This window comes from Phaenicophaeus curvirostris, chromosome 1, assembly GCF_032191515.1.
Source record: "Phaenicophaeus curvirostris isolate KB17595 chromosome 1, BPBGC_Pcur_1.0, whole genome shotgun sequence".
NCBI classification, from domain to species: Eukaryota; Metazoa; Chordata; class Aves; order Cuculiformes; family Cuculidae; genus Phaenicophaeus; species Phaenicophaeus curvirostris.
This window is the reverse complement of record NC_091392.1, coordinates 43,461,785-43,485,218: the sequence shown is the minus strand read 5'-3', so window position 1 is coordinate 43,485,218 and position 23,434 is coordinate 43,461,785. Positions and strand designations below refer to the sequence as shown.

Sequence of the window (23,434 nt, the reverse complement as noted above, 5' to 3'; positions counted from 1 at the left end):
CTGTCACCCCTGCCATCACCCCCGCTGCCACCTCCACTATCACCCCTGCTACCCCTGCTGTCACCTCACTGTAACCCCACTGTCACCCCTGCTGCCATCACCCCCAGTCACCCCGCTGCCACCTTGCTGTCAACCCCGCTGTCACCCCTGCCAGCCAGCGGGTTGGCACCGGGGGTGCAGTGGGAAGTGGGCAGCCTCAAAGTACCGACCATGGCAAAACCTAACAAAACAGGCACTCAAATTGGGTTTCTTCTCTTTCCCTGTGGCCAGCGCTGGCGTGTGCCCTCGTTTTTGAGCCGTATGAGGTGCTGCAAGGTAAGCAGGCCAAGCACGCTACATCAACCTTTAAAAAAACCCCTCAGACACAACAAAAATGTTAAGTCACTTAAAGGAATTCCCTGCCCCGAGTGTTAGCGCAAAATCCTGTTTAATTTGCAGCGTGCATTACACCCTCTTGCAGGTGCTAAAAAGCCAGGAAGAACGAGCCTGTCACCAGGCGTTCTGTGTGACTCAAAATGGAAGCTCACGGCCCTGCAGCTGCCTGCACGTGGAGGTCGTGGTGTGCCAGTAGCTGGAGGTACATATTCTGCTTGATCTCCGTTTTTAGGCGGAGCAGGGAGCGCATTTCAGAACGATATCCTCTGGAAGAAGGGGGAGCTGTGATGAAGGCCATACGGCCATCCTGCTTTTGCCCATCTTTTGCAACCCACTACGATCCAGCACCCCTCAGCTCTCCACTCTTCAGGCAGCCTGGCAGGGAGCACCTCACTAACCCTTTGCTAACCCTTTCTCCAATTGCCATTTGCCTCCTTTTTCCACCTCTGGCTCCGAAGTTCCACCCAGAAGGAGGATATTCTGGAAATGGTTATATTTATCAGTACCCGCAGGGGTGGATTTCCCAAAATCGAGTTGGGCAGGTAGGAGAACTAGCCATTTCATCACTGCCTGCGATTCAGGCAAGAGCTGTCACAGTGTTTTGCTCTTTTCCCCTTAGTAGCCGAAATGGTCCAGCCACCATAAGCTCTCTGACCGGAGGAAAAGTGACCCACCACCGCCTTGTCCTCATTTGAAGAGGCTGAATGTGGACAGAGAAGAGATGGCAGACAGACAATCACATGGACCCCATTTCAGGAGATGCAAACAGTGCAGAGAACAAGGTGTTTCTGTGGTCAGGGACTGAACCACCATGTACTCCACCACTGATAAGTCTGCATTTAGGTCAGATCACTCGCTTTTGAGAACAGGCTGCAAGAGGTCCATTCTTGGGTATTTCCCATCACAGGCCAGCTGAGAACAAAACCCTGAACAGATCACTCAAGGCTCTTACCTAGAATGGGACAAGCCCTTCTAGACTGTCCCATTTCTCTAATCACTTTTTTTAAATCTCGATTCTTTATTTGCCTGAACGTGACTTCCAAAGAACGAGTCGATCACACCCATTGTGTTTTGCTTTCCACTTTTTAAACTGCTTTTAACTTTGCACATGAAGTGTTCATTAACACCACCCACATTTAAACTGGCATATTTGTTACTGTTCACTTCGTTTAAACAGCTGCTTTTACACTTGTGGCTGAGTGTCAAATAATTGAACTTCCAACGGTTCAATATCATCCATCCCGAAGAGCAGGCACTCCTACATCAAATCAGGGAAAATCCTTACACAGCTACACAAACACACATGCAGCAGCTGTGTTTGATGGCCTTGTCCCCAAACAGACGTACAGGTCATGAGCATCACACCTCACCTGGGGCAGGAGCACAAGGCACCACGATCCATGGACTAGAAGGGGCAGCAGCATTTCAGAGCAGTCAGTGTGCTCATTCCAGTTACTTTCCACCTGTCAGCAGGAACCTTTCTTCCGGCTACAGCAACTACTCGAATCACTGTGAGCGGCCATTGTACAGGTATTGCCCAACCTCAGGCTCTTTCATCTAACTTTTACTCTCACAAAGCAAAATAGCAGAATATCCAGCTGTTCAGAGCATCGCTGGACGTTTCCTTTGTTTCATTCACATTTCCAGTAAAACACTTGAAAAAAAAAAAACAACAAAAACCCCCAACCAGCCTGGGAAGATGGCTCTCCCAGAAGAGCTATTGTTCACTACAGTGAAGTGTTTTTTGGGCACCTTGCTGCCCTCAAGACCCTGGTCCTGTAGGCTGTGCCACAGCACTTCTTGCTAGCACCAAGAAGCCTACTCAGGGCAGCAACAAGACCTTTCTCACCAGAATCACTGGCAAGGGATGCATGAGCGTAGGGGGAGAGACAGAGGTGCAAGAACATTTCTGTTTTTATTTTATTTTTAAATGGCACATAGTAATGGGAAATTCACCTGCTCAAAACGGGTAGTTACCTCCAGGCTCATTTTTCGCGGGTCCATGACCTGGCAGGAGTAGCAGTGCTTATCTCCATTTTAACAACTCCAAAGGTTGATCAACCAACTCCATTGCTGTTTGCTTCAGGGAGACTGCTGTCAGGAGCAGCAGATTTCTGTAAAGAAATGGTCATTCCCTCACCTGCACCAGGAGCTGGTGCAGCCATGTGCACCCCAGCCCCTCAAGCAAATGCTGCGTTGGTTTCTAAGCAAATCTTGGTGTTATGGTCATCTGTGTCAAAATGTGGTGAGATTTCCGAGCTACAGCTCTGAAACACAGAAGAGCAAAGACTCTTCAGAGCTGGCCATGCACCTCCTTGTGCAGCAGTTACGGATGGCTCAGCATGGCCAGAACCCCCACATCTCCAGCCCACTAAGGTTTTATATTTTTATTTTTGAGAGGAGAAGGCCCAGAGGAGTTCATACAGTTCCTACATCACTGGGGTACTACTATATCCTTGGAGCTTGCATGAGCTCCCAGAGCAGGCCCAGCCACCTGTGTTTCTGGCATCCTTGCTTCAAAAGCAGTTGCTTGGTGAGCCAAATACTGGGAAGAAAAGGACCAAAAGCAGGGAAGGTGAGTGGCACTGAACAGAGAGCAGGCGACTGCCGGTTTTCCTGGCATTGCTTGCCATACGCTCTGTTTCACTCCATAGTTCTCCTGGAGTGCCGAGCTGCTCAGACCATCCAGTCTGCCCTTTTGGATGCTGCCTACCGTAGCAGGGGCCCAGGGGCACGTCCTGAGGTGTGGCTGAGTGCCCTTGTTCTCAGGCATCCTGTCAGCAGAGCCGCACAAGGCAAACCGGCTGCACTGTACAGATCAGAGGGGCAGCATGGCAACAGATTATTAGAGAAAAAAAAAAAAGAGTAAGTCCTATCCAGATTAACCTTTAATCCAACCAACACATGCATGTGAAAGGACAAGCCGTTATGAGGTTCTAGTGCCAGCCAGCCTCTGCAGCATTGGCAGGGGTAGGAATAGACAATCTCTGGAGTAGGCTTTCCTGTAACTCTGCACTGCAGCTTCTTACAACTTCACCTGACTCACTAGCTGCTGCCAGAACCTAAGTGGCTGGCTGGAGTCTTGCTCTGATGCCATGGCTGGAATCCAGCCTCCCTCACTCAGGGCAAGCACGCTGACTATGCTTTGGTAATGCAGGCAAGAGCTAACCACGCTTCCTTGAGCCATGACTGACTTGGGGAAACACATCCCAGCCCCCTCTACTTTTGTGTGGTTTTGTGATTGATGTCATAGCTGTGTTTGGATGCAGGGCTCACCCCCATGTTACATCCAGAGACATCTCAGACAGCATCATCCACTTGCTAAGGTACATTGACTAATGGCTAGCGTCCCCCCTGACAGAAGATGGAGAGACACATACATTGAGGAACTTACGTTTAGATCAATACAGACTAAATGACACTGGGATTCTCTTCATGGAGTATCAGCAGTCCCAGGATTCAGGCTCCTCTGATAACTCCTGCCAAGCTGCAGTGAATCAGGGGCCGAACTCCACTGAGGAACTGCTGTGCTTGAAAGCCTTGTAGGCAAATCTGTTGGAGACTTTGGCTTGGAGGAGAGTGGTCTTCCCTGCTGGAAGCCAGTGCGGAGCATGTTTGGCAGCCCAGGCCAGATTTTCCTATCCTCACAAGACACAAGATAAAAGAACACACCAGCACTCTCCTCCAGCCAGTGCTGGAAGCACTGTCCTGGCACCACAGCATTGCACACGGATCTCAAGAACTCCCTAAACCTAGAGTAGCAGTCACCCTGCCATCCGCCTTCTGCTCTTCAAATTCTAACCCATCAAAGACCAGTCATCCCAGCTTACCCCTGTCCAGGTCTAACTTTCCAGGTGGCTTAAAAATTAATAAAAGCCCAACCACCTCAAATCAACGTAATGTCAGAAACAGCCTTTTGCAGGCTTCACTCTTCATTGATCCTTCTTTACTGATCTTTTTCACACACACACACAAACACACACACACACTTTCCACTCCTGTTCCAGCCATACTGCATGTTTGCATCAATAGAAGTGGCTGGCGGAAAAAGAATTCAGCAGTAGAATTAAAGCAAGGGGAGGTAAATGACCACACAAAGAGACCACTAGGTAAATGTTAGTTCTCATATTTAATATTTTAATAATTTTGTTTGCAACATTTACCACATAAATCATCTAAATAAATAGATGCTGTACAGTCTCTTATCCTTATCAGTACAAAAATAAAACCACAGTTTGTGTCAAATTATCTTTGAGCCTGCCCTCCCTTCACTATTACAATCTCCTTTTACAGCACATACTCGCTCAGAAAAGGCATTATACTCCGATTGGTTTGTTTGGAATTGGTTTACTCCCTTCCCTCCCCCCCTCCCAATACATTCAATTAGTCTGTACAAAAGCTAGAAGCTCATTCTGTGCAAAAGGAAGCTTTCTGTGTGCAAAGACTCGGATACTCTAGCGTGCTGACAGAAACAACAGCAACAACCGAAGAGACAAGAACAAAAATAATTGGGGACCCTCCCCTCTAACCGACCCCATCCTCCATCTCCCCCCCCCAACAGAAAGGAAGCAAATCAAATCAGATGAGTCAATGTGCAAAAGAGTCCAAATGATGCGTGTACACTGAGGGGAAAAAAAAAACCCAGTGAAAGAATTTGTGTTCCCTCAACTGTAGAGCTTGCTAGGTGAGGAAAAAAGAAATCTCTCATCTTAGCCTGCTCAAAAGGTTGTTGAGATATGCAGAACAAAAGCTTCATTGGAATTATTTTAGTTCTTTTGTTGCTGTTCAGTTGGAGATGAGGTGAGGAAATGGCCTCTGGAAAAATCCAGCAGTTACCGAAGACAGCTCCTGGTTCACCCTCCCTTCCTCTCCCCACTCCCTGCAGAAAGACACATATGTCTCCATTCCTCAACTAAGTTAGTAAGGTGCAGTTTTTCAGACAAGAAACTCTGTATAAAGATGTCTCCAGAGCTGGAAGCAGTGGTTGTAGTTCCAGACTAGGGCCACTCAAACTGAAACTCAACTTATTTTTCCATTTCCTCAGACAAAGGAGGTGGAGAGGGAGGAAGCCAGCTTGCACCCTGAAGGCGAGCGAGGGACTTGGCAAGTCTCCTCTCCTCTCCTCCATTGGGGAGCCTAGTTCACTTGGCACAGTGAAGCACACTCCCCTTAAGCCATGGGAGGGAGGCAAAGGGCTGGGTGGCAGCTCTGGAAAAAGATAAGGAGCAGCCAGTGGCCTAAAACAGATACATCTTTTGCTTTTTGAATGTCACTTCTAGACGGACGATAAGGAGTACTTAGCACTCCTAGTGCTTTGCATTTCCAAAGTGCTTCAAAACATACTTCAGATTTAAAAGCAAAAAAAAAAAAATTTTAAAAAAAAAGCTGTTTAACATTTTGACAGATTTGCAAAAAGCTTCTTTGTGCTGACACTACATTTTCTGGTTAAATAATAATAACAATAATAATAAAAAAGTCTTTTCATCTCCTCTTCCTCCAAAATTCCCCTCCCAGTCAAAACTATGCTACCCCGATAACAAGATCCGCTGTGACAGAGGTCCCTAATGGTCTTATGAGCTCTTCCTTTCAAAGTCTGATGGGCACTCTCGGACAAGAACCCCTAACGTCTTTGCCAAGCAGCCCACAGCAGATGGAAACAATCTTAGCAGCAAAGCTTCTACTCCATCCAGACTTAGTAGCAATCCATTTCCCAGCTATCAGCCATTACCCGCTCCCATGAGCTCTGCTCCTCTCTACAATTCCCAGTTAACTAGTGATCATCTTCCACCTGCTCCCTGCTAAGCCACTGTACTTGAAGAAATTAAGAGTGCAAGGGAAAGAGAGGTAGAAGAGAAAAAGGGGCCATCACTCCAGGAAATGCTTGTTAAAGGGAAGGATTTGCAGGGTCTGATTTCAATTTTAATTGATTGTTTCTCTTTCCTTCCAATTGTCCCGGGGCTTTTTTTTGTAGGCCTTCCCATCCTGACCAGCTGTTTGGGTGGAATCCAAGTGGTTCGACACCCAGAAGGCTCATGCTTTCTCTGCGAGGACAGTAAGTTCAGCAGGCAGAGGACAACATGGTCTCTTGATCACACACTATTGTCTCAAAATAAGTTTACCATGCCCTCGGGGAAAGGTGTTGTACACAAGCATGGCAAACCCAACATTCCCTTTACCTGTATATGCCAACGCTGTACATTCTCATGTAGAAGTTCCCCCGTGCAACCTGTCAATATACACATCCACTCCCCTTGCTTTCCCAAAAGGCAAAAGACATATAGATAAACGGCTATGTCTGCTCCACAGGGCCCCACTGAGAACTCTCATGGGCATTCACCTACTGATGCATGTGATCAGCTTCACTGCAAGTTCTTTGCACTTCTAACATGAGTTCTCTCTCAATTGATCACTCATTTAAAGACCTGTCCTCAACTGCCCAGCAAGAGCAACTCTGAGGCAACTCCTTCCCTGAAAAGCAGCTGCCCCAACTATTTTCCTAGGCCACTGCCCTCTTCTTCCTAGACTCCAGGCAAGCAAGGGAGGAACAGAAGATGGGTAGATATCAATTAGCTTTAGAAAAGCAGCTTTTAGCACTTTCCCCACTTCAGAAAGCACAAACTTAAAGCTTGAGAGGAGAGGAACAGGGTGCGGAGGTGGTGGTAGAATTAGCTTTGCACATGGATGTGGCTGACAGCGCTCGCTGCTGTCTTCCGCACCCTGGCCTCTGTTGTGGCTACCACCAAGGGTCCTGCATGAGCTACCCTGCCTATTTTTTGACCTGTGTGAGGCCCCTGTTCTCTATTCCAGTGAAACCATCAAACAGCACTAGCTGGCGTATGGCAGGAAACAGTACTGGGGCCAAGGGCCCCCTGCGAGGTGAACAAACAATTTTGTACATTCAGTCACAAAACACCAGAAGAACAATTTCTGGACAGTTTCACAACATTAACAACAACAAAAAAAGGCCACTCATTTCTCAATAAGCTTCTTTCTGTCTGAGGCTCCGACATAAGCAAGGGTCAATTCACTAACAAATCTGGGCTTATTTTGGCAAATGGAACTGCTTTGGGGCATTCTCACAATAATATCTTGGCCTTGCTAGAAAAAGAAAAAAAAAACCAACCACCTTGGTCTGACTTCACAAGCAGAAGGGCCCCCAAGCAAATGCGAGACAATAAGGAGCATGCAGGAGCTGACGAGGCTACTTAATGCCACTATTTACGTGTTAAAACTTGCTGTTCCAAGGCATCACTTATATATCACAGCAATAACATCTAGGATATAACCGTCCAGGAACACAGGCAGTCCTTCCCTCATTTTTTTTTTTTTTAAAACACAGTGCTAACAATAAAGGTTTTCCAACCTCACAAAGCCCCTCAGTTCTGTCATATATACAGCGAGTTCACTGTGAGAAGATCTATGAAATAAAAACTTCTGTCCCCCTAACTGGTAAATTCTCACAAGGAAAAACAGTTGTAAGAATGGCTGTTAGAACAGTTCTTATTTGAGAAGTTTGTTCCTTGCATACATTTCAGTGATCTCCACTGGTCGAAGTTTGTTTTTCTTGTTTACAGCCATGGAGCCAAATGAGATATGGGAGAGTTAGACCATTTCTATTCTCAGCTTATGCTTCAAATAGAATTATTAAACTCAGCTTCAGCTGGATGCTATTCTGGCTTCTCTAATCAAATGGAATGCTTAAATGAAGCTCCAAGCACGGCATCCGATTTTCATGATATGTTAGCCCAAGAGGTTCCAATTCAATATTTAGATTTTGGGATGAACTTGCAGATGGGTGGTATTGGGGAGAAAAGACAAACAGAGACAACCTCTCTCACCATCACAAGTAACTCCCCTCCCCCATCTCTACACCTGCAGAAGTGAAATAATGCTAATTTTAAAGTCCCTGAAGACCAGATCTACCAAGGAAGCTTACAACGATATGTCATCAGACAATATGGAACAGAGCCACATTTTAAAAAGACAAAGAGAAAAAAATCTTCTCAAAAAGATCTTTAGGATAAGCAAGAATTCATGAATGTTAAAAAAAAAAAGTCCACCGCAACACAGTAGCTGCTTGGTTTCCTACCACAAACTCCTCCTCGCACACACAAACCAAACCCATGCCTGTGCAACTAGTTGCATCTTAATCTGATAAGGGTTAACTCCTCACTGACCTCTACAGAAAGCACCATGGCAGCCAGGTACTTTGTTCAACACTTTGTGTAGTGAGATGATTAGTCACCAGCAGAACACAAGCTAGCCTGATTGAAAAAATGATTAAGATACGAAGCTGTGGGTGGATCCTCTCTGAAAGACCACCAGATGTCTTTGAAAACTGCACTGCAAGAGGAGGATAAGATGTTTAAAGAGAAATGCCAAAACAAAGCATTGAGAAGTCTCAGCTGGTGAGTGGACAGAAAAGCTGGGGATGAAAATCCAGTTCATTGGGACAAGCTCTTTCCTGCCGTGGGACTGGTATTACTACCAATGTCAGCTAAAGCTGGGAACCTTAGTAAATAGGAAGCTTTTTTGGCGCATTTGTACATTGAGACAAAGACAGGACAAAGGTGCCTCAGAATAAAGAAACCACATCTTAAAAATGCCATGAAGCTTCAGCAGGATGAGGTGGAGTTCCAGACTTTTGGGAAAATAAACTAAAATATTATGCTTCTGCAACCATAACTACCTGTCCTCCTACAACCCACAAGAGAGGGACAGTCACATGGCGTGCGGACATCTGGCAGGTGTCAAGATGAGGGGGTGAGTGGGTGTTTGCAAGGGTGATGATGACAATGCTGTCTGACCCCACATCCTGCAATGGATGGTGATCCTGTTTATACGGTGCAACTCCAGATTCAGAAGCCTTGCTCAGGACACCCACATACAATAAACATCCTGAGCCTGTATGCTTAACTCATCAATTTGCTCCTGTGAACTATTGCAAGCTTCTTTTCACTCTTCCTCCTGCTTCATATTTTCCCCTCCAAGCTTCCACTTCTCACCTTCTCAGATGTCTCCCTAATAAAACTCCCATGTCACTTTCTTGGGAGACAAAAGGTTAATCCAGATATTCAAGATTTTAATAGCGGTCCTGAAACTGCTGTGACACAGTGGAAGACAGGCCTGTTCAAACAGTTCCGAAATGGAAGGGGAAATCCTAAATCCACACCGAGTTGTCACATCCTATCTGAGGTAAAACCTGCTTTTAACAAAAAACATAGGGGCAATCCAAACACTTTGCAAAAAGTAGATGTTCGGAGGACCAGAAGCCCCAGAACTTCCAAATTCTGCAGGCCAGCAGCCAAGCCCTTCAAAAGAACACGTTGAGCATTTCCACACACATCTTTACATCAGAGCTCAGAAGGCTCCTAACTTCATTAAGAATAAACTCAGCAGATAAGAGATGCTTCAGGTGGGGTGGGGAGAGGAAACAATGGATGTAAGGACAGTAATCATGCCAGTAGCCAATACTACCCTGCAGCATGCTGCCCTGCAGTTCCCACCTTAAACTCTAACTTACTTTTCTTGCTTTCCATAGGAAAAGATCTAGATTTAAAATTTAAGTTATTATTTAAATAAAGTTTGCTTTCGAAAAACTGGAAGAGAACATGTGTGTGCAAGAGCAGACGCTATGCCAACTCAAAATACAATAATTCTTCAAAAACCTCAAAGTGTCACAAGCAGTCCAGCACAAGGCATTTTTAAGTGCAAGATCAGGCAGGGTCTATTGAAATGCAGACCCCTTTCCTTGGCAAAGATTTTTAAGCCTCCCAAGGGGAAGTTCCCATCAGTAAAGTAGTAGAGGATCACAGATACTGTGAGGAGACTGGCGTCACGGAAGTATATTACTCAGGCAGTACAATCCAAGAATTCTCATTGCTAAGAATTAATACTTTCTTTTCCCCTTCTCAAATTGAATACATACCTTCCCCACATGCTGTTTACCTTGGATCTCTGAATGGAATCCAAGAACGGAATTTGATGCTAATCAAGGTCCATTTCTAGCTCAGTTCTGTCCAATTCCTGTGTCCTGGTCCTGTGCCAGTATCTTGGATGTCTTTGCAATGCCAGGCAATGCTTCAGTTGTCCTATTAGCCCCTTCTCCCAGGAGAGAGGAGTCAGTTTTCAACCAAGTTATTGCCACAGTTTCAGGGCAGCATTTGTTATTAATAGTGAATTTGGCAAAGGATAAGAACACCCCATTTTCCATAAAGTATTCCTCACACAGCAAAGATGAGCCTGAAAACCTTGTTTAGTGTACACAGAATGGTATATCTTGACTGTGCTGGGTTTCAGAGCTTTTAATGAGGGCAAATTGAATTTACGTCACCGAACTAGACTTCAGAGATGCATTTCAGTCTTTCTGCATGGTAAATGATCACAGGGAGAAATTTCTGTCTATATGGATCCAAGACTGACTTACCACAGACAGGCAAACATGGTTCTGAAGTTGTGACAGCAGGCCACAGGGAAAACAGCACTGGCGAGAAAGTCTTAACAGGCTGGAGTTATCTACACAGGTAGGATCCATAGCCTCTCACTGCTGCAGGAAGAGAGGGAGGAGGAAGGTGGGAAGAGCAGCGCAGAGAGAATTATCTTTATCCAAGGGATATCAATTGCAGAACAAGACGTCAGGCTAGGGATCCAGCTCTCTTTCCACCTCCACATGCCCTCTCCCCACAAATGCAGCTGCTGCCACTTAACAGGATAAAAGGTGAATTGTTCAGCTTGCTGCTTTCACATCTAGGAGGGGAGTCTTTGCCAGGGAAAGGGCTGTCAGTTTTTCAGATGGACAAAGCAATGACAAACACACACTCCCTACACTGCCCTTTTTTGCATATCTGAAAGGGGAAAAAGGAGAAGAGAAAAAAAAAATTAAGGTCTCTGTAAACATTTTAAGAGGAGACATTTTGGATTTCTTTTTTTTTCTTAAGGGATAAAATAACCCTTCCCTAGTCCCACACTAAAAGCACTGGTTTTGGGGAGCACTGAAAACAGAGATTCAGAACTGCGCACTCCGATCTCGGAAGAAGCCCTCAGCCACTTGTGCTTCTCTGAAAGTGACGGTAATGGAGTTTGCCGTGATGTCTGTCACTGTCACTTCGCTGGGGGGCACAGTGGGAATCCAAGGGAGACTGCCATCCACATCTGCTGCAGAAGGATAAGATCATATTAGTGAGAGGCAGAGAGAGGGTGAGGGAGAAGGAAAGAGGAAGACGCGACCGAAGGGAAGTATGGAAAAGTGGCCTCCTTTTGTACAAACAGCGGGTGAAATCAGCCTGTATTGAGTCTGCACACACAAGGCAAGAAGGAGCATGGGCAAGCCCTCCCCTCAGAGGCTAAGGGAAAATGGAGGATCGCTGCAGGATGTAACGGGAAAAGGAAAGAGTAGCAGGATTGTCCAGACACACAGCAGAATCAGAGCAGCCTACACAGAGGCCAAAAGACCTTATAACACCACCCAGCTCATCTAACCATCCACAATTCCCTGATACCTCTCACCCTGTCTCAGGCCCTAATGTGGCTCAGCGTCAACACAGCACATTCACTCAGGAGGAACTCACCTGCTTATAAACCTCCTACCCTGCTGAAAAGTCAAAAAATCAAACCCCTAGCTACACGCTTCAGATACTCCTATGGGAGACAAAGGGATCCAAAACGGAGGCTCTTCCTTGTACTGCAAGTGAAATGCAGCCTGGGTATGATTCTCTCAAAAATCCATCCATACTGCTTCATGGAGAGGCAGCTCTCCCTTCCTCACATCCCCCTGCCTCCCCAACAGCTCTATACAAAAATCCCAAGCATCCCTGCCCTTTCTTACTGTAAGAGTAATTATCACTCTCTCTGCCACCCAAAGCCTCACTACTCCCAAACCCCCAGAGACAGCCACAAAAATACAGAGAGAGGAAAGAAAACATATCCTTTCCCTGTCACTACACCTGTACTACAGACCTTGTTGTCCCAACAGGGCAAGGAACAAGAGCCCCTTAAGAGTGTATTTCCTGGCATCTATCTCAAATACCTAGGGTGCCTACTTTCACCTCAGAAATAATCCAATCTCCTCTAACAATAACTAGAATTCCATGCAGGCCATGTGTCTAGGGGAGAACAAAAACGTTTCTGTAGTGACATGTGCTCTTCTTATCCCCAGGTGCTTTAGAGGAGAGTGCTTTTAGTGGGAAACGGCCCCCCACATTTGCCCATTGCCAGGATGTAACACTAGGTTCCTCTGTGCTAGCTCCATTGCTGCTTCCCTGGATTTTGGGTGCTGTTCGAGCTCCTCTCAAAAAAGGAGGGGATATTGTTGATTCCCAGAGCACAGCCCTCTCTCCAAAATCCTGCTTAATACAGCCTGGCTAGCAGCTACTCCTAGCAAGGAGTAACAGGATTCCTTTAGCTAGTACAAGCAGCACAAGCCCTGGTTTTCCACTCCCCAGGAAAGTTACGCCTTCAGAAGCTCCAGTATTGCAGGGATAGTGTTTCCCTGGTAACTCAGAGCAATATGCACATCCCACAGCCCTCCTGCACAAGATGCCAGTATCCCTCCCCAAAATGCCACATGTGCTTGGGACATCTCTTGTGCCTACAACCAGGCTGCCTGCTCAGTGGGGTCAGGAGAAGTCACCATCCTCGCTTGATCTCCCTCATCCCCTTCTCACATAGCTCTATAGCAAGAGACTTTAGAGAATGTGAGGTGTGGAGAGAAAAGGGAAATGGTGGGCAGAGGAATGCGTTATGTGTTCCTAGCAGCACTCCTGTATGTTCCTCAGACCAGCCCTGTGAGAAGAGTTGCTGGTGTCCAAGCTTGTCCACTGCCAGCCAAGCTGCTTTTAGCAGAGCAGCAGTCTGAACGCATGCAGATATGCAGACAGAGGCAAAGTTCATCACTGTTACACCTGCATGTCACCTTTGCTGGGAACAAACTAGAAGAGGGGATTAATCTGCAGTATCTTCTGCATGTTTTCTAGCTCTGTGTGAGGCACCACTGATATAAGACTAAAGAGAACAACAGCATCAAAAAAAGCAGATTAATCTGTGCTATTCATACAAACAGTAAAGGAACTTGCAGGCAACGACCACAATGTGAGCCAGGGAGAGCTGCTCTGAAGACTTGATCTAAAGCACAATCCCGGGATGACACAAGCAAGCAGGAAGCATGCACAGCATCCTTCTCATGCCCCAGAACTCCACAGCCAAGGGACGTCCGGCCTTACCTTCTTTGCTGGTGTCCTGCATGGCCTCCCAGTCCTCAGTGCCCTGCCTGGCCTCCAGCCCCACTGCATCATTCAAGAAGAACTCATGCCTGCAGTTTCGACTCTCCAGGCTTGCCATGCGGGGGAACTTCTTCCTTGACAGTCGCAGGTACTTCTGGTTTTTGCGTTGCTTCCGGAGAGAGAATGGCAGGACTGTTCCCCCAGTCTTCTCTGAGAACTCTGCCTGCCCTGGCTTGGTCCCTGGCAGGCTACTATCTCCTCCTCCAAACCGCCGCGCAAGAGAGAAACAGAGCTTCTCCTTTCCCTTGTGGGCACTCCTCAAGTCCATGCCATACAGCCGCTGCCAAGACATCAACGCAGCAAGGGTCAGAGTGGAAATCTCTGGAGTCAGAGTGGTCAGCGGTTCCACCTGGGAGCCAGGAAACTATTCTTTGTTCAGACCCTGAGCATCTAGATGACCTAGCACAGGTTGGTCTGCCTCTACAACACTTTCTCTCACCTCTTCAACTGCTGTCTAAGCTCAAACAGGTGCTTCCTAGGATTCGCTGCTTTGCAGGGCAACAAAGTGTGCTCGAACTCTGCTTCCAACCAATGGCTACCTTTAACATGCTAGAAAATTCAAGCCCAGGGTTGAAATTAAAAGAGCATACAAACCAGGTAGCCTGCAGCCACTCAAGCCCAAATTTTTTAAAATCCCAAACCAGAAAGCAAGAGCTGTTGCTGGTTTGGGTGTTTATCTTTTTTTTTTTTGTTTGGTTTGGTTTTTTAAACACTAGTTAGCTGGCTGTTCAGCTAACAGCTTAAAACCATCTGTCTACCCAGTGATTTCGTGTGGTTGTGTTAGCTTGTTACCTCCAATTTTGACCATGCAACAGCAAACAGTTTCCACCTCCCCGTGAGCAGAGGAGCAGCACAGCGGCTAACAAGTTAGAAACACAAAGAAGAACAAGAGGCTACCTGCAGCAGGAGGCGCTTTGGTTTGGGACCTCTTTTCCTGTAGCCAGATGCACGGTCTCTCTCTTCCCTGTGAAAGAACACAAATCAAACCGAGTACTAAGTACCACAAAATCTAGTCAGGACTTCTACCTTTCACAGCACAGCTCCCCATTTTCCTTCATTAAAACCCACTGGTGACCAGTGTGGGCTTGGAAAACATCCCAGAATTGCTTCTTGTAGAAGTGAAAGCCTCGCAGTAAGGGAATTTCTCCGACTCAGCTGATCAAGGACGGGTTAGAGAAATTCATCACCTTGCATCACTCTAGTCCAGCCCTGGACCTGATTAAAACCTGAAGCTGATTGCTCTTTGGCTCAGTGATTCGATGTCCTTGGCCTCATTTTCCAATCAGTGCAAATTAAGGCTGCTTTAACCCTGTCTTGTCCACCTCAGCCAACCCGAGGGTACAAAGACCAAGCAGGACTCATTGCTATACATCTCATCTTTGATGTAGGGACAACAGGGGTCATTACACACACTACAAAATAAAGATGCTATTTCCTTTTCCTGTGTCCAGGGAGAGAAAGAACAGGCTCCCTTACTTTTCTTCATAAGCCACTACCAGGCGAGGGTCCAAGATATGATCCTCTGGCTCCCACGTGCTGTATCTGAAGAAAAACATAAGGAATATAAAGTAAACAATACTTTAATGAAACATTCTCTCTGCAGGCCTGCTACCAGTACACTGACGCCCTGGATGCTGCCTTTACAAGGGTCGGTGGGGCCTGCCACAACATTGCAAGAGCTCTGAGGAATCCCAACCATTCCCTCCCCAAGTTCCCGCAGACACCACCTCCCCTTCCTAAAACAGGCAGGGTCAAGCATCAAGCAGCTCTTTGCAGGAGAACAGAGAAGACTTTCCTTCCCAGGGCCCCTTCCACGCTGTTTGAAAAGCCTGTGCAGAAACTTGCAAGCTGATTTTAAGTCAATGCCTAAACAGGGCTCATCTGCAGCACTCGCTCAAATTCAACAATTCCCATGGAACAATGAGAGGTGATCTGATACAGCTTTCTGAAAAATAGGTCTCTCTTAAATTAAGAGTGCTCAAAGAGTAAGTATGGTTTCTCACCTGCATTATTAATTACCTCTAATCACTGGAGCCAAAAGTAAGAAGAGTATAATTTTTCTTCACTGATGCCATTCAAACAAACATGTTTAGACCTGGGCCCTTAGGCAACTTGATGGCGAGTTTCCAACTATTCCTGCTCTGGCTCGACTCCCCCTGCAGGTTATTTCTATCTAGCAGAGGTCATCGGTATTTCTGTACCAGTGCAGGAGGAGCCCATCTGCTTTGTGGTCCAGGCTACTGAAACAACTCAAAATAAGCCTGATGCTCTGAAAGCAGCCTATGAACAGTGTCACTCACTGCCCCATCTCCCTCCTCAATTGCCAGATATCTGTGATGGGAGTCAGATGCTCAGGAATGGGCTGAACCCACTCAGGAACCAGTGCCAAAACCACTTCCTGAAGGGCATAGCAGTACTTAATACCGGGGAGAAACAACCAAAACCTCCCATTATGGAAGGTGAAAGGATCACAAAGTGGTCCTCGTTGTATGTTTACTTCTAAGGGGTTATATTTGCCCAGAAAAGGGCATGTGGGAGGCATGCCTCTACCACACAAACTCACACAGAATCACTAGGTTGGAAAGGACCCACTGGATCATCGAGTCCAACCGTCCCTATCAAACACTAAACCATGCCCCTCAGCACCTCATCCACCCATCCCTTAAACACCTCCAGGGAAGGTGACTCAACCACCTCCCTAGGCAGCCTCTGCCAGTGCCCAATGACCCTTTCCATGATTTTTTTTTCCTGATGTCCAGCCTGAACCTCCCCTGGCGGAGCTTGAGGCCATTCCCTTTTGTCCTGTCCCGTGTCACTTGGGAGAAGAGGCCAGCTCCCTCCTCTCTACAACCTCCTTTCAGGTAGTTGTAGAGAACAATAAGGTCTCCCAACTCAAACCCAGGAACGGAAGATTGAAACCCAAATGCCTCAGAACATTAATCTTCCTGGAATGCAAGGTCCAGGGCCTGGTGCCAAAGCCCCTCCTAGCCCCTGGGGAGAAGGACCAGAGAGGATTCACATGCAGGTGGGCAAGGGTGCATTTGTATCAGTGCCTTTAAACAGCAGAAAAGCATTTTGGGCTGTTTATGTTTCTGGATGAAGTGCAGGCTATATTAGGGCACGTGATACTTGCATATACGTACACAGGGGAGGTGGTTTGGGAATGCTTTTCTCTTTCATCTCTCCATTAGACAGAAGAAAGGCACTGAAATACAGGAGCATTCCTGGAGAATGTTTACGGAAATGAAAGTACAGTTCTTTTACAAAAGGGAGAAACAAAAATATGAAATGCAGACATCCTAAGGAGCACCGTACATCAGAGAGTTAAGCACAGATGTCTTCATAACCAGCTAATCCCTCCCTCCCTCCTTTGCTCAAGCCTCCTGCAGCAACCTGACTGTGAGCTGTCAAAGCCAAGATGCTATTTGAACAGACAAATGTTTCCTCCCAGCTGCAGGGATTCTGGCACTCATTCTACAAATTTAAGAAAAATAATAATACAAAGTGGGGAAAAAAAGACACTGGGTTGCTTTTCCTGAGCAGGAGGCGAACGGGGATTTGCTTTTCAAAAAGCTGGTGGGTGTTGCCTTTTTCTCTGCAGCTCAGTTTCTGGCTTCGCTGCAGTGGCAAAACACTGCATGTTAAAAAAAACCAACATGGTTCAGTTTGCCGTGCACACGCACACAGAGCTATATATAGGGGTACACACAGCCCAGGCTGCAGCAGAACTGCAGAGAGCAGGCACTCTGGAAAACATAGATCATATGATCTTCCTTCCCCCTCCTTCTACTCCTCCTCTTCCCCCTCCCCTCTTAACTCCAACATAAGTTGTAAACAAGCTTGTAGCTAGAATCAGATTGTAACTCTTCCATTCCGGGACTTCAGCAGGACAATCCAGCAATCTGAGGTGCAGGACATCAACAAGAAATATTCATTATAAAGGAAAAAAAAACCCAGTGAAATATTGATTGCATGGGAAAGCAGCAAACTACTGACCTATCCTTATTCCTTTCCATAAAGCCTCCAATGGGAATGATGGGTAACCGGTACAGAGATTACAAAGAGCAATGCGACAAGGTTGGGGGAGGAATGAAGAGAAATATTACATGGGATGAGGAAATGGAATATACTGGAAGCAAAGAGCTTGTGGTGCTGCATTCCATCACAGGCCTTTTAGAATAAGGAACAGAGACTGCTAGCAGGATGAAAATGACTTCAATGCTCAAAGCAGTGAACAGTTAAAATGGGAGGAGGGGAAGAGGAGGAAGGGAAAAAAAAATCAGTGCTCATCAGATTCAGAGTCTGGGGGCTAGGGAAGGTGTTTGGACATGTCATAGCATCAAAAGGAGGGAACACTGACATCCCCTTGCTCCCTGGGAAGAAGGCCGTGATTTTAATTCCCAAAAGAGAGTTTCTGGCTCTCCTCGAGTTACAAAGCACAGGTGAAGGATAGGCAGCAGTAGAAATAAGGGCTGCTCTGTCCAAGGAAACATTATGCCATGCCTCTGCCCACTTTCTTGGCAAGTAACCTTATAAGAGAAGGACTCAATGCATTTGTTGAGAGAAGAATGAGATAAACATCAGCATTCTGGCAAAAACACGATGGTCGCTCACAGACTACAAATACACTTCCCAACCTCTACCAGCAACTGAATTAGGTTTGGCTACTTAGCAGGCTGAAGCAGTCCAAGAACTGACAGACACCGTATGGCAAATGATGCTCAACAAGTGCACAAGGTGACACTTTGACATCAGAACTTATGGTCAAGTACAAAGTCACCCTCTCTCACCACCACCAGTGAGGGGAAGCCACTTACATTCACACACGCCCTAGAAGTACGAGGATTAGGCACAAGGATTTGGCACATAGAACACATTTCAACTTCCTGGATAGCAGGTACAGTCTGGGAGGACCACATCTTGGTGGGCCTTGCTTTCCAGCTGCAAGAATGAACCAGCAAAAGCAGTCTCCTTTGCTTAGCAACATGCAGTGCAACTGCACTTGTGATGTGGTCATACCCATGCACATCGTGTATGTACACACAGAGTTGCAAACAGAAGACCAAAGACAGGCCCCCATCTGGGCTGGCCAGCTAGCTAGGCTGCTAGCAAACAGTAATAATCTCCAGTTACCAAGTCCTTTTAACCTCAAAGCATTTTACCGACTGTTTAGGTACAGAGCAATCACTTTTCTTCAGAGGCAGCTGTGTTTTACCAAGAGAAGTATGTGTAAACAGTGCACACCAATGCTGCCTTTTTTTTTTCCTTTTTACAACACAGCAAGCAAAGCAAAAGCATAAAAGGCACTCAAAATAATAACAGGTTTTGGACAAGGAAACAAAGGCATGGTGGTAATTTTCAAAGGACAAAGATCAACTACATTTGGCTGCAATCAATAAATCTGAAACATCGCCCCTTTCTGTTTGTGAATTGAAGAGGGAAAGCAGTAGAACAACACAACAAGACCATCAACTTGTTTATTATTTTAAAAGCCTGCATGCAGCCCTAAAAATAAAGTGGGGCCCTCTTGGTGCTGACTCAGAAGAGCAGGAGCCACCTCAAGTTCAGAAGAATCAGGATTCTTTGTTGAACTCAATGAATTTAAAACCATTTGTATCTAGAAAGCATCTCAATGGAACATTTCAGTGGTGGCAAAACCCAGTCAGAATAAATTTACACACGGGCTGTATCCCTCAGCTGCCGTTCCAGGAAGAGATTTGGTTTTGGTTTGTGGCTCTTTTTGTTTATCATTGTTGGGATGAGGCATAAAAGGTTACCCATTAACGATGAGATGCTCAGTTGCAGAGGTACACTATAAGCTATTACCAAATATTAAAGAACAAAAGACAAGCAAAACAGAACTTACTTTGGGGGCCATCCTTTCCACTTCACCAGATATTCTACTTTACCCTAAGGGCGGAAAAAGGAAGAAGAAAACAGGTAAATTCTGCAACCGAATACGGGCTACAGCAGGAGATGCAACCAATCAACGGGACTAAACTCTGCAACTGAAAACCTCATTTCCCATCACTTTATTTTCAAAACAAAGCTACTTCCTCATTCAACTACACTTGCTATACCTTTTTCCCCAGAAAATGGGCACTCAGGGGTATTTAAGCATGCGTGAACCACCACCAGCTTGGGATCCTACCTTTGCAGGAGCCTAGCAGGCAGAACCCCAAAAGCCAATCGGAGAGCAAGACTGCAACCGCTCCTGCATTTACAGGCAATCCTACAAGAAGTCAGCATGCATAAACGCAAGAGGGAGATGTACGCCAGAGGCAAGTGTCAGAGGAAATTTTTAAGCAGAGAGAAGAAATACAATATTTCAGAACCTATGAAGCATCTCTTTGGCGTGTTCCCTTGCAGTTGCTACATGCTTTACTAAAACACTATCACATCCATCACAATCACTCAGCCTTTCAACCCAAGCAAACAGCAGCTCACAGCTGAAGTGCAGAGTTACCCTTTTATTTGTTGACTCTCAGTGCAAGATTTAAAAAGAATAAAAACTGTAACCATGTTCAAGGGCTCCATGAGCAATGAGCACAACTATTAAAATCTTGAATATTACACTGAGGGGCTTGTTAAGCACTTCCCAAAGCATGACAGAGGCCTTTGTGCATGCAGCATGACCACCTGTCCAAGTGCCATCACTACTGCAGCTGCAGATACCTTTACAGAGCAGCACAGCAAGCAAAGCGCTCGGGTCCTTGAGCCAGGTTTCCTCATGGGGGGCTAATCAGCTTTCCAATGTTTGAAAACATTGCCCTATAAGAACTTCCTACCAGAGAATCTCTACATGCTGTACTCTTAGGGGTTAATCTTCATAATGTCCCATGGGGCTGGAGAGCAAGTCCACAGCTGGGGAAGCAGAGTCACTAACCAGGTCCTTTCCAAACTCTCTCCTAAGCACTCAGGTACTTGAGCCAGATTTCCTCATGGGGGTCTCATCAGCTTCCCAATGTCTGAAAACACTGCCCCATAACAACTTTATACTGGAGGATCCCTACATGCTGCACACTTACAGGTTAATCCTCATAATGCCCCATGGGGCTGGAGGGTGTGTTCACAGCTGGGGAAACTGAGTCACTAAGCTGGCCCCCTCCAAACCCTCTCCTCAGTCAGAATTATTTTGCTTAATGCAAATCCCTGGTTTTAATCCACACCCCTTCCAGTGTCTTAGTGTCATAGCAGTATGTTATCTGTAAGAAAAGCTCTTCATCTTGTAACTGTTTTACTATTCATAGAATCATGGAATCATGGAATCACAGAATCATAGAACCATAGAGTCATAGAATGGTTTGGGTTGGAAGGGACCTTAAAGATCATCCAGTTCCAAGCCCCCTGCCATGGGCAGGGACACCTCCCACTGGATCAGGGTGACCAAAGCCCCATCCAACCTGGCCTTGGACACCTCCAAGGATGGGGGAGCAACAGCTTCCCTGGGAAACCTGTCCCAGTGCCTCACCACCCTCATCGTGATAAAATTCCTTCTAATGTCTAGTCTAAATCCGCCCCTCTCCAGTTTATACCCATTGCCCCTAGTCCTGTCACTAATACAAGGCATCAAAAGTCAGCTGAAGCGGCTGAACAACTGTCAAAATATAGTTTTACTGAAAGGAGGGGGTAAGGAACTTTGAAATAATTCCATTATGACTCTTCCCAGCCTGCAGCAGGGAACGAGGAGGGGTTGTAAGCACAAACCCCCTTCCCTGCCCTCACCGTGGAATTCCAGAGCGGCTCTCCCTGTGCCAGCTCTTACCTCCACGAGGCGCCCAAGCCCCTCCAGCAGCGACACCGTGCACCCCCCACCCCCAAAAACCCTATGCCCCCCGCATCAGCCAGCTCCCACCAACACGCGTGTACCACCCGTGTCACCCTAGGGGTCTTGGAGGGGGGGGGGGGGGGCGGGGAGGTGGCTGGGAGCTGTCACCGCGTTGTCCCCCACCTTCCGCACGCGCTTCTTGCGGATGCTCTCCACCGCGAACACCTGCTCGCCGATGGCCGACAGCTCCATGCGGGGGGGAGGGCGGTGGCCAGGCTGTCCCCGGCGCTGGTGGCGGTGGTGGCGGTGGTGGCGGCCCCGTTACCCGCCGCCCCGCCCCCGCCCCGCTTCACAGAACCTGCGCAACGTTTTCCGCCCGCCGGGGGCGGGGCCGCTGCCGGGGGAGCCGCCGACACCCCCCCCCCCCATCGCCCCCCGGCAGCACCCCCTGCCCCGCCTCAGCGCCCCCCAGGAGCCAGGGACCCGCTGTCCGAGTGGAAAGGGATCATGGAATCAGGGAATCACTAGGTTGGAAAGGACCCACTGGATCATCGAGTGCAACCATTCCTATCTAACACTAAACCGTGTCCCTCAGCAACTCATCCACCCGTCCCTTAAACATCTTCAGGGAAGGGGACTCAACCACCTCCCTGGGCAGCCTCTGCCAGTGCCCAATGACCCTTTCCATGAAATTTTTTTTCCTGATGTCCAGCCTGAACCTCCCCTGGTGGAGCTTGAGGCCATTCCCTGTTGTCCTGTCCCCTGTCACTTGGGAGAAGAGCCGAGCTCCCTGCTTCCCACAACCTCCTTTCAGGTAGTTATAGAGAGCAGTGAGGTCACCCCTCAGCCTCCTCCAGGCTAAACAACCCCAGCTCTCTCAGCTGTTCCTCATAAGGCCTGTTCTCCAGCCCCTTCACCAGCTTTGTTGCTCTTCTCTGGACTCTCTCCAGAGCCTCAACATCCTTCTTGTGGTGAGGGGCCCAGAACTGAACACAGGATTCGAGGAGCGGCCTCACCAGTGCCAAGTACAGCGGGAGAATAACCTCCCTGGACCTACTGGTCACACCGTTTCTGATACAAGCCAAGATGCCATTGGCCTTCTTGGCCACCTGGGCACACTGCTGGCTCATGTTCAGTCGCTGTCAACCAACACCCCCAGGTCTTTCTCCTCCAGGCAGCTTTCCAGCCAGACTTCTCCTAGTTTGTAGCTCTGCACGGGGTTGTTGTGCCCCAAGTGCAGGACCTGATGTCGGTGTCCAGCACCCCATGAGGAACCACTGTCTGCTGCTGGCACCCCACCTTCCCTTCCTCTCCAAAATCCAGGCTTCCGCTGGCACCCAGCTTTCCTCGTGGAATGGGCCATCAGTTTCCAACATCCCACGAGGAACCACTGCCCACAGCTGACACCCAGCCTCCCTTCCCCCATCCTGTCCTCCCCTTTCAGGGAGCCAGAATCCCACTCGCACCCTGCTTTATTCATGGAAAGGGCTGTCGGTGTTCAGCGTCCCATGAGGAACTGCAGCTGCTCTGTCTCAGTCTCATAGCAGGCAGCCAGCCTCCTCTCCTCTCCCCTCTCAGGGAGCCGGGATCCCCATAGCACCTTGCTTTTCTTGTGGAAAGGGCTGTTGTTGTCCATCACCTCGTGAGGAACCACTGCCCTCAGCTGGCACCCAGCTTCTCTTGTCCTGTCCTGTCCTGTCCTGTCCTGTCCTGTCCTGTCCTCTCCTCTCCTCTCCTCTCCTCTCCTCTCCTCTCCTCTCCTCTCCTCTCCGGGAACCAAGATCCACCTAGCAGCCTGTGCAGAATGAAGGCAATGTCTCCCCTCTAAACAAAATAATTTGCTTGTGGAGTTCCTTTTTTTCATAGATTTCAGGTAACAGTGTGACTAATTGTCAAGGCAGGAGCTGCAAGCGTCATGGAGCCATGTGGGAGAAATCCGGCGTGGCTTGGCTGTCCAAGGATTTTGTGGACAGAGCGCATGTTGCTGTTTGACACCTTGAAACAAGCAGGACCA

General features: G+C 47.5%; 2 protein-coding genes across 5 annotated transcripts in view; one reads left to right on the top strand and one right to left on the bottom strand.

Annotated features, from left to right (window-relative positions):
• Positions 1–23,434, top strand: part of SYNGR1 (synaptogyrin 1) — a 360,929-nt gene that overhangs the window by 227,863 nt on the left and 109,632 nt on the right. The window lies entirely within an intron of this gene.
• CBX7 (chromobox 7) lies at positions 2,272–21,742 on the bottom strand. 4 transcript variants are annotated; one of them, XM_069855584.1, is made up of 7 exons: positions 21,604–21,742; positions 19,519–19,562; positions 15,129–15,194; positions 14,550–14,616; positions 13,593–13,932; positions 11,395–11,526; positions 4,486–11,219 (listed from the first exon to the last, which is right to left on the bottom strand). In XM_069855584.1, exons 1-7 carry the CDS (start codon positions 21,670–21,672, stop codon positions 11,197–11,199), a joined length of 741 nt encoding a protein of 246 aa, XP_069711685.1. In that variant the 5' UTR covers positions 21,673–21,742; the 3' UTR covers positions 4,486–11,196. The 4 variants fall into 4 exon arrangements, with proteins under 4 accessions (XP_069711701.1, XP_069711685.1, XP_069711677.1 ...); XM_069855576.1 differs by having other exon boundaries at positions 11,395–11,529; positions 21,604–21,741; XM_069855600.1 differs by lacking the exons at positions 4,486–11,219; positions 11,395–11,526 and adding an exon at positions 2,272–2,489.

Bases quoted from the DNA above. Each gene is read 5' to 3' on its own strand.
- CBX7 (XM_069855576.1), bottom strand. From the start codon at position 21,672: ATGGAGCTGTCGGCCATCGGCGAGCAGGTGTTCGCGGTGGAGAGCATC. The intron at 15,195-19,518 runs GTAAGTTCTGTT...GTTTTTCTTCAG, and splicing joins TGGAAAGGATGGCCCCCAAA to ATACAGCACGTGGGAGCCAG. The intron at 11,530-13,592 runs GTAAGGCCGGAC...ATCCTTCTGCAG, and splicing joins GCAGGACACCAGCAAAGAAG to CAGATGTGGATGGCAGTCTC.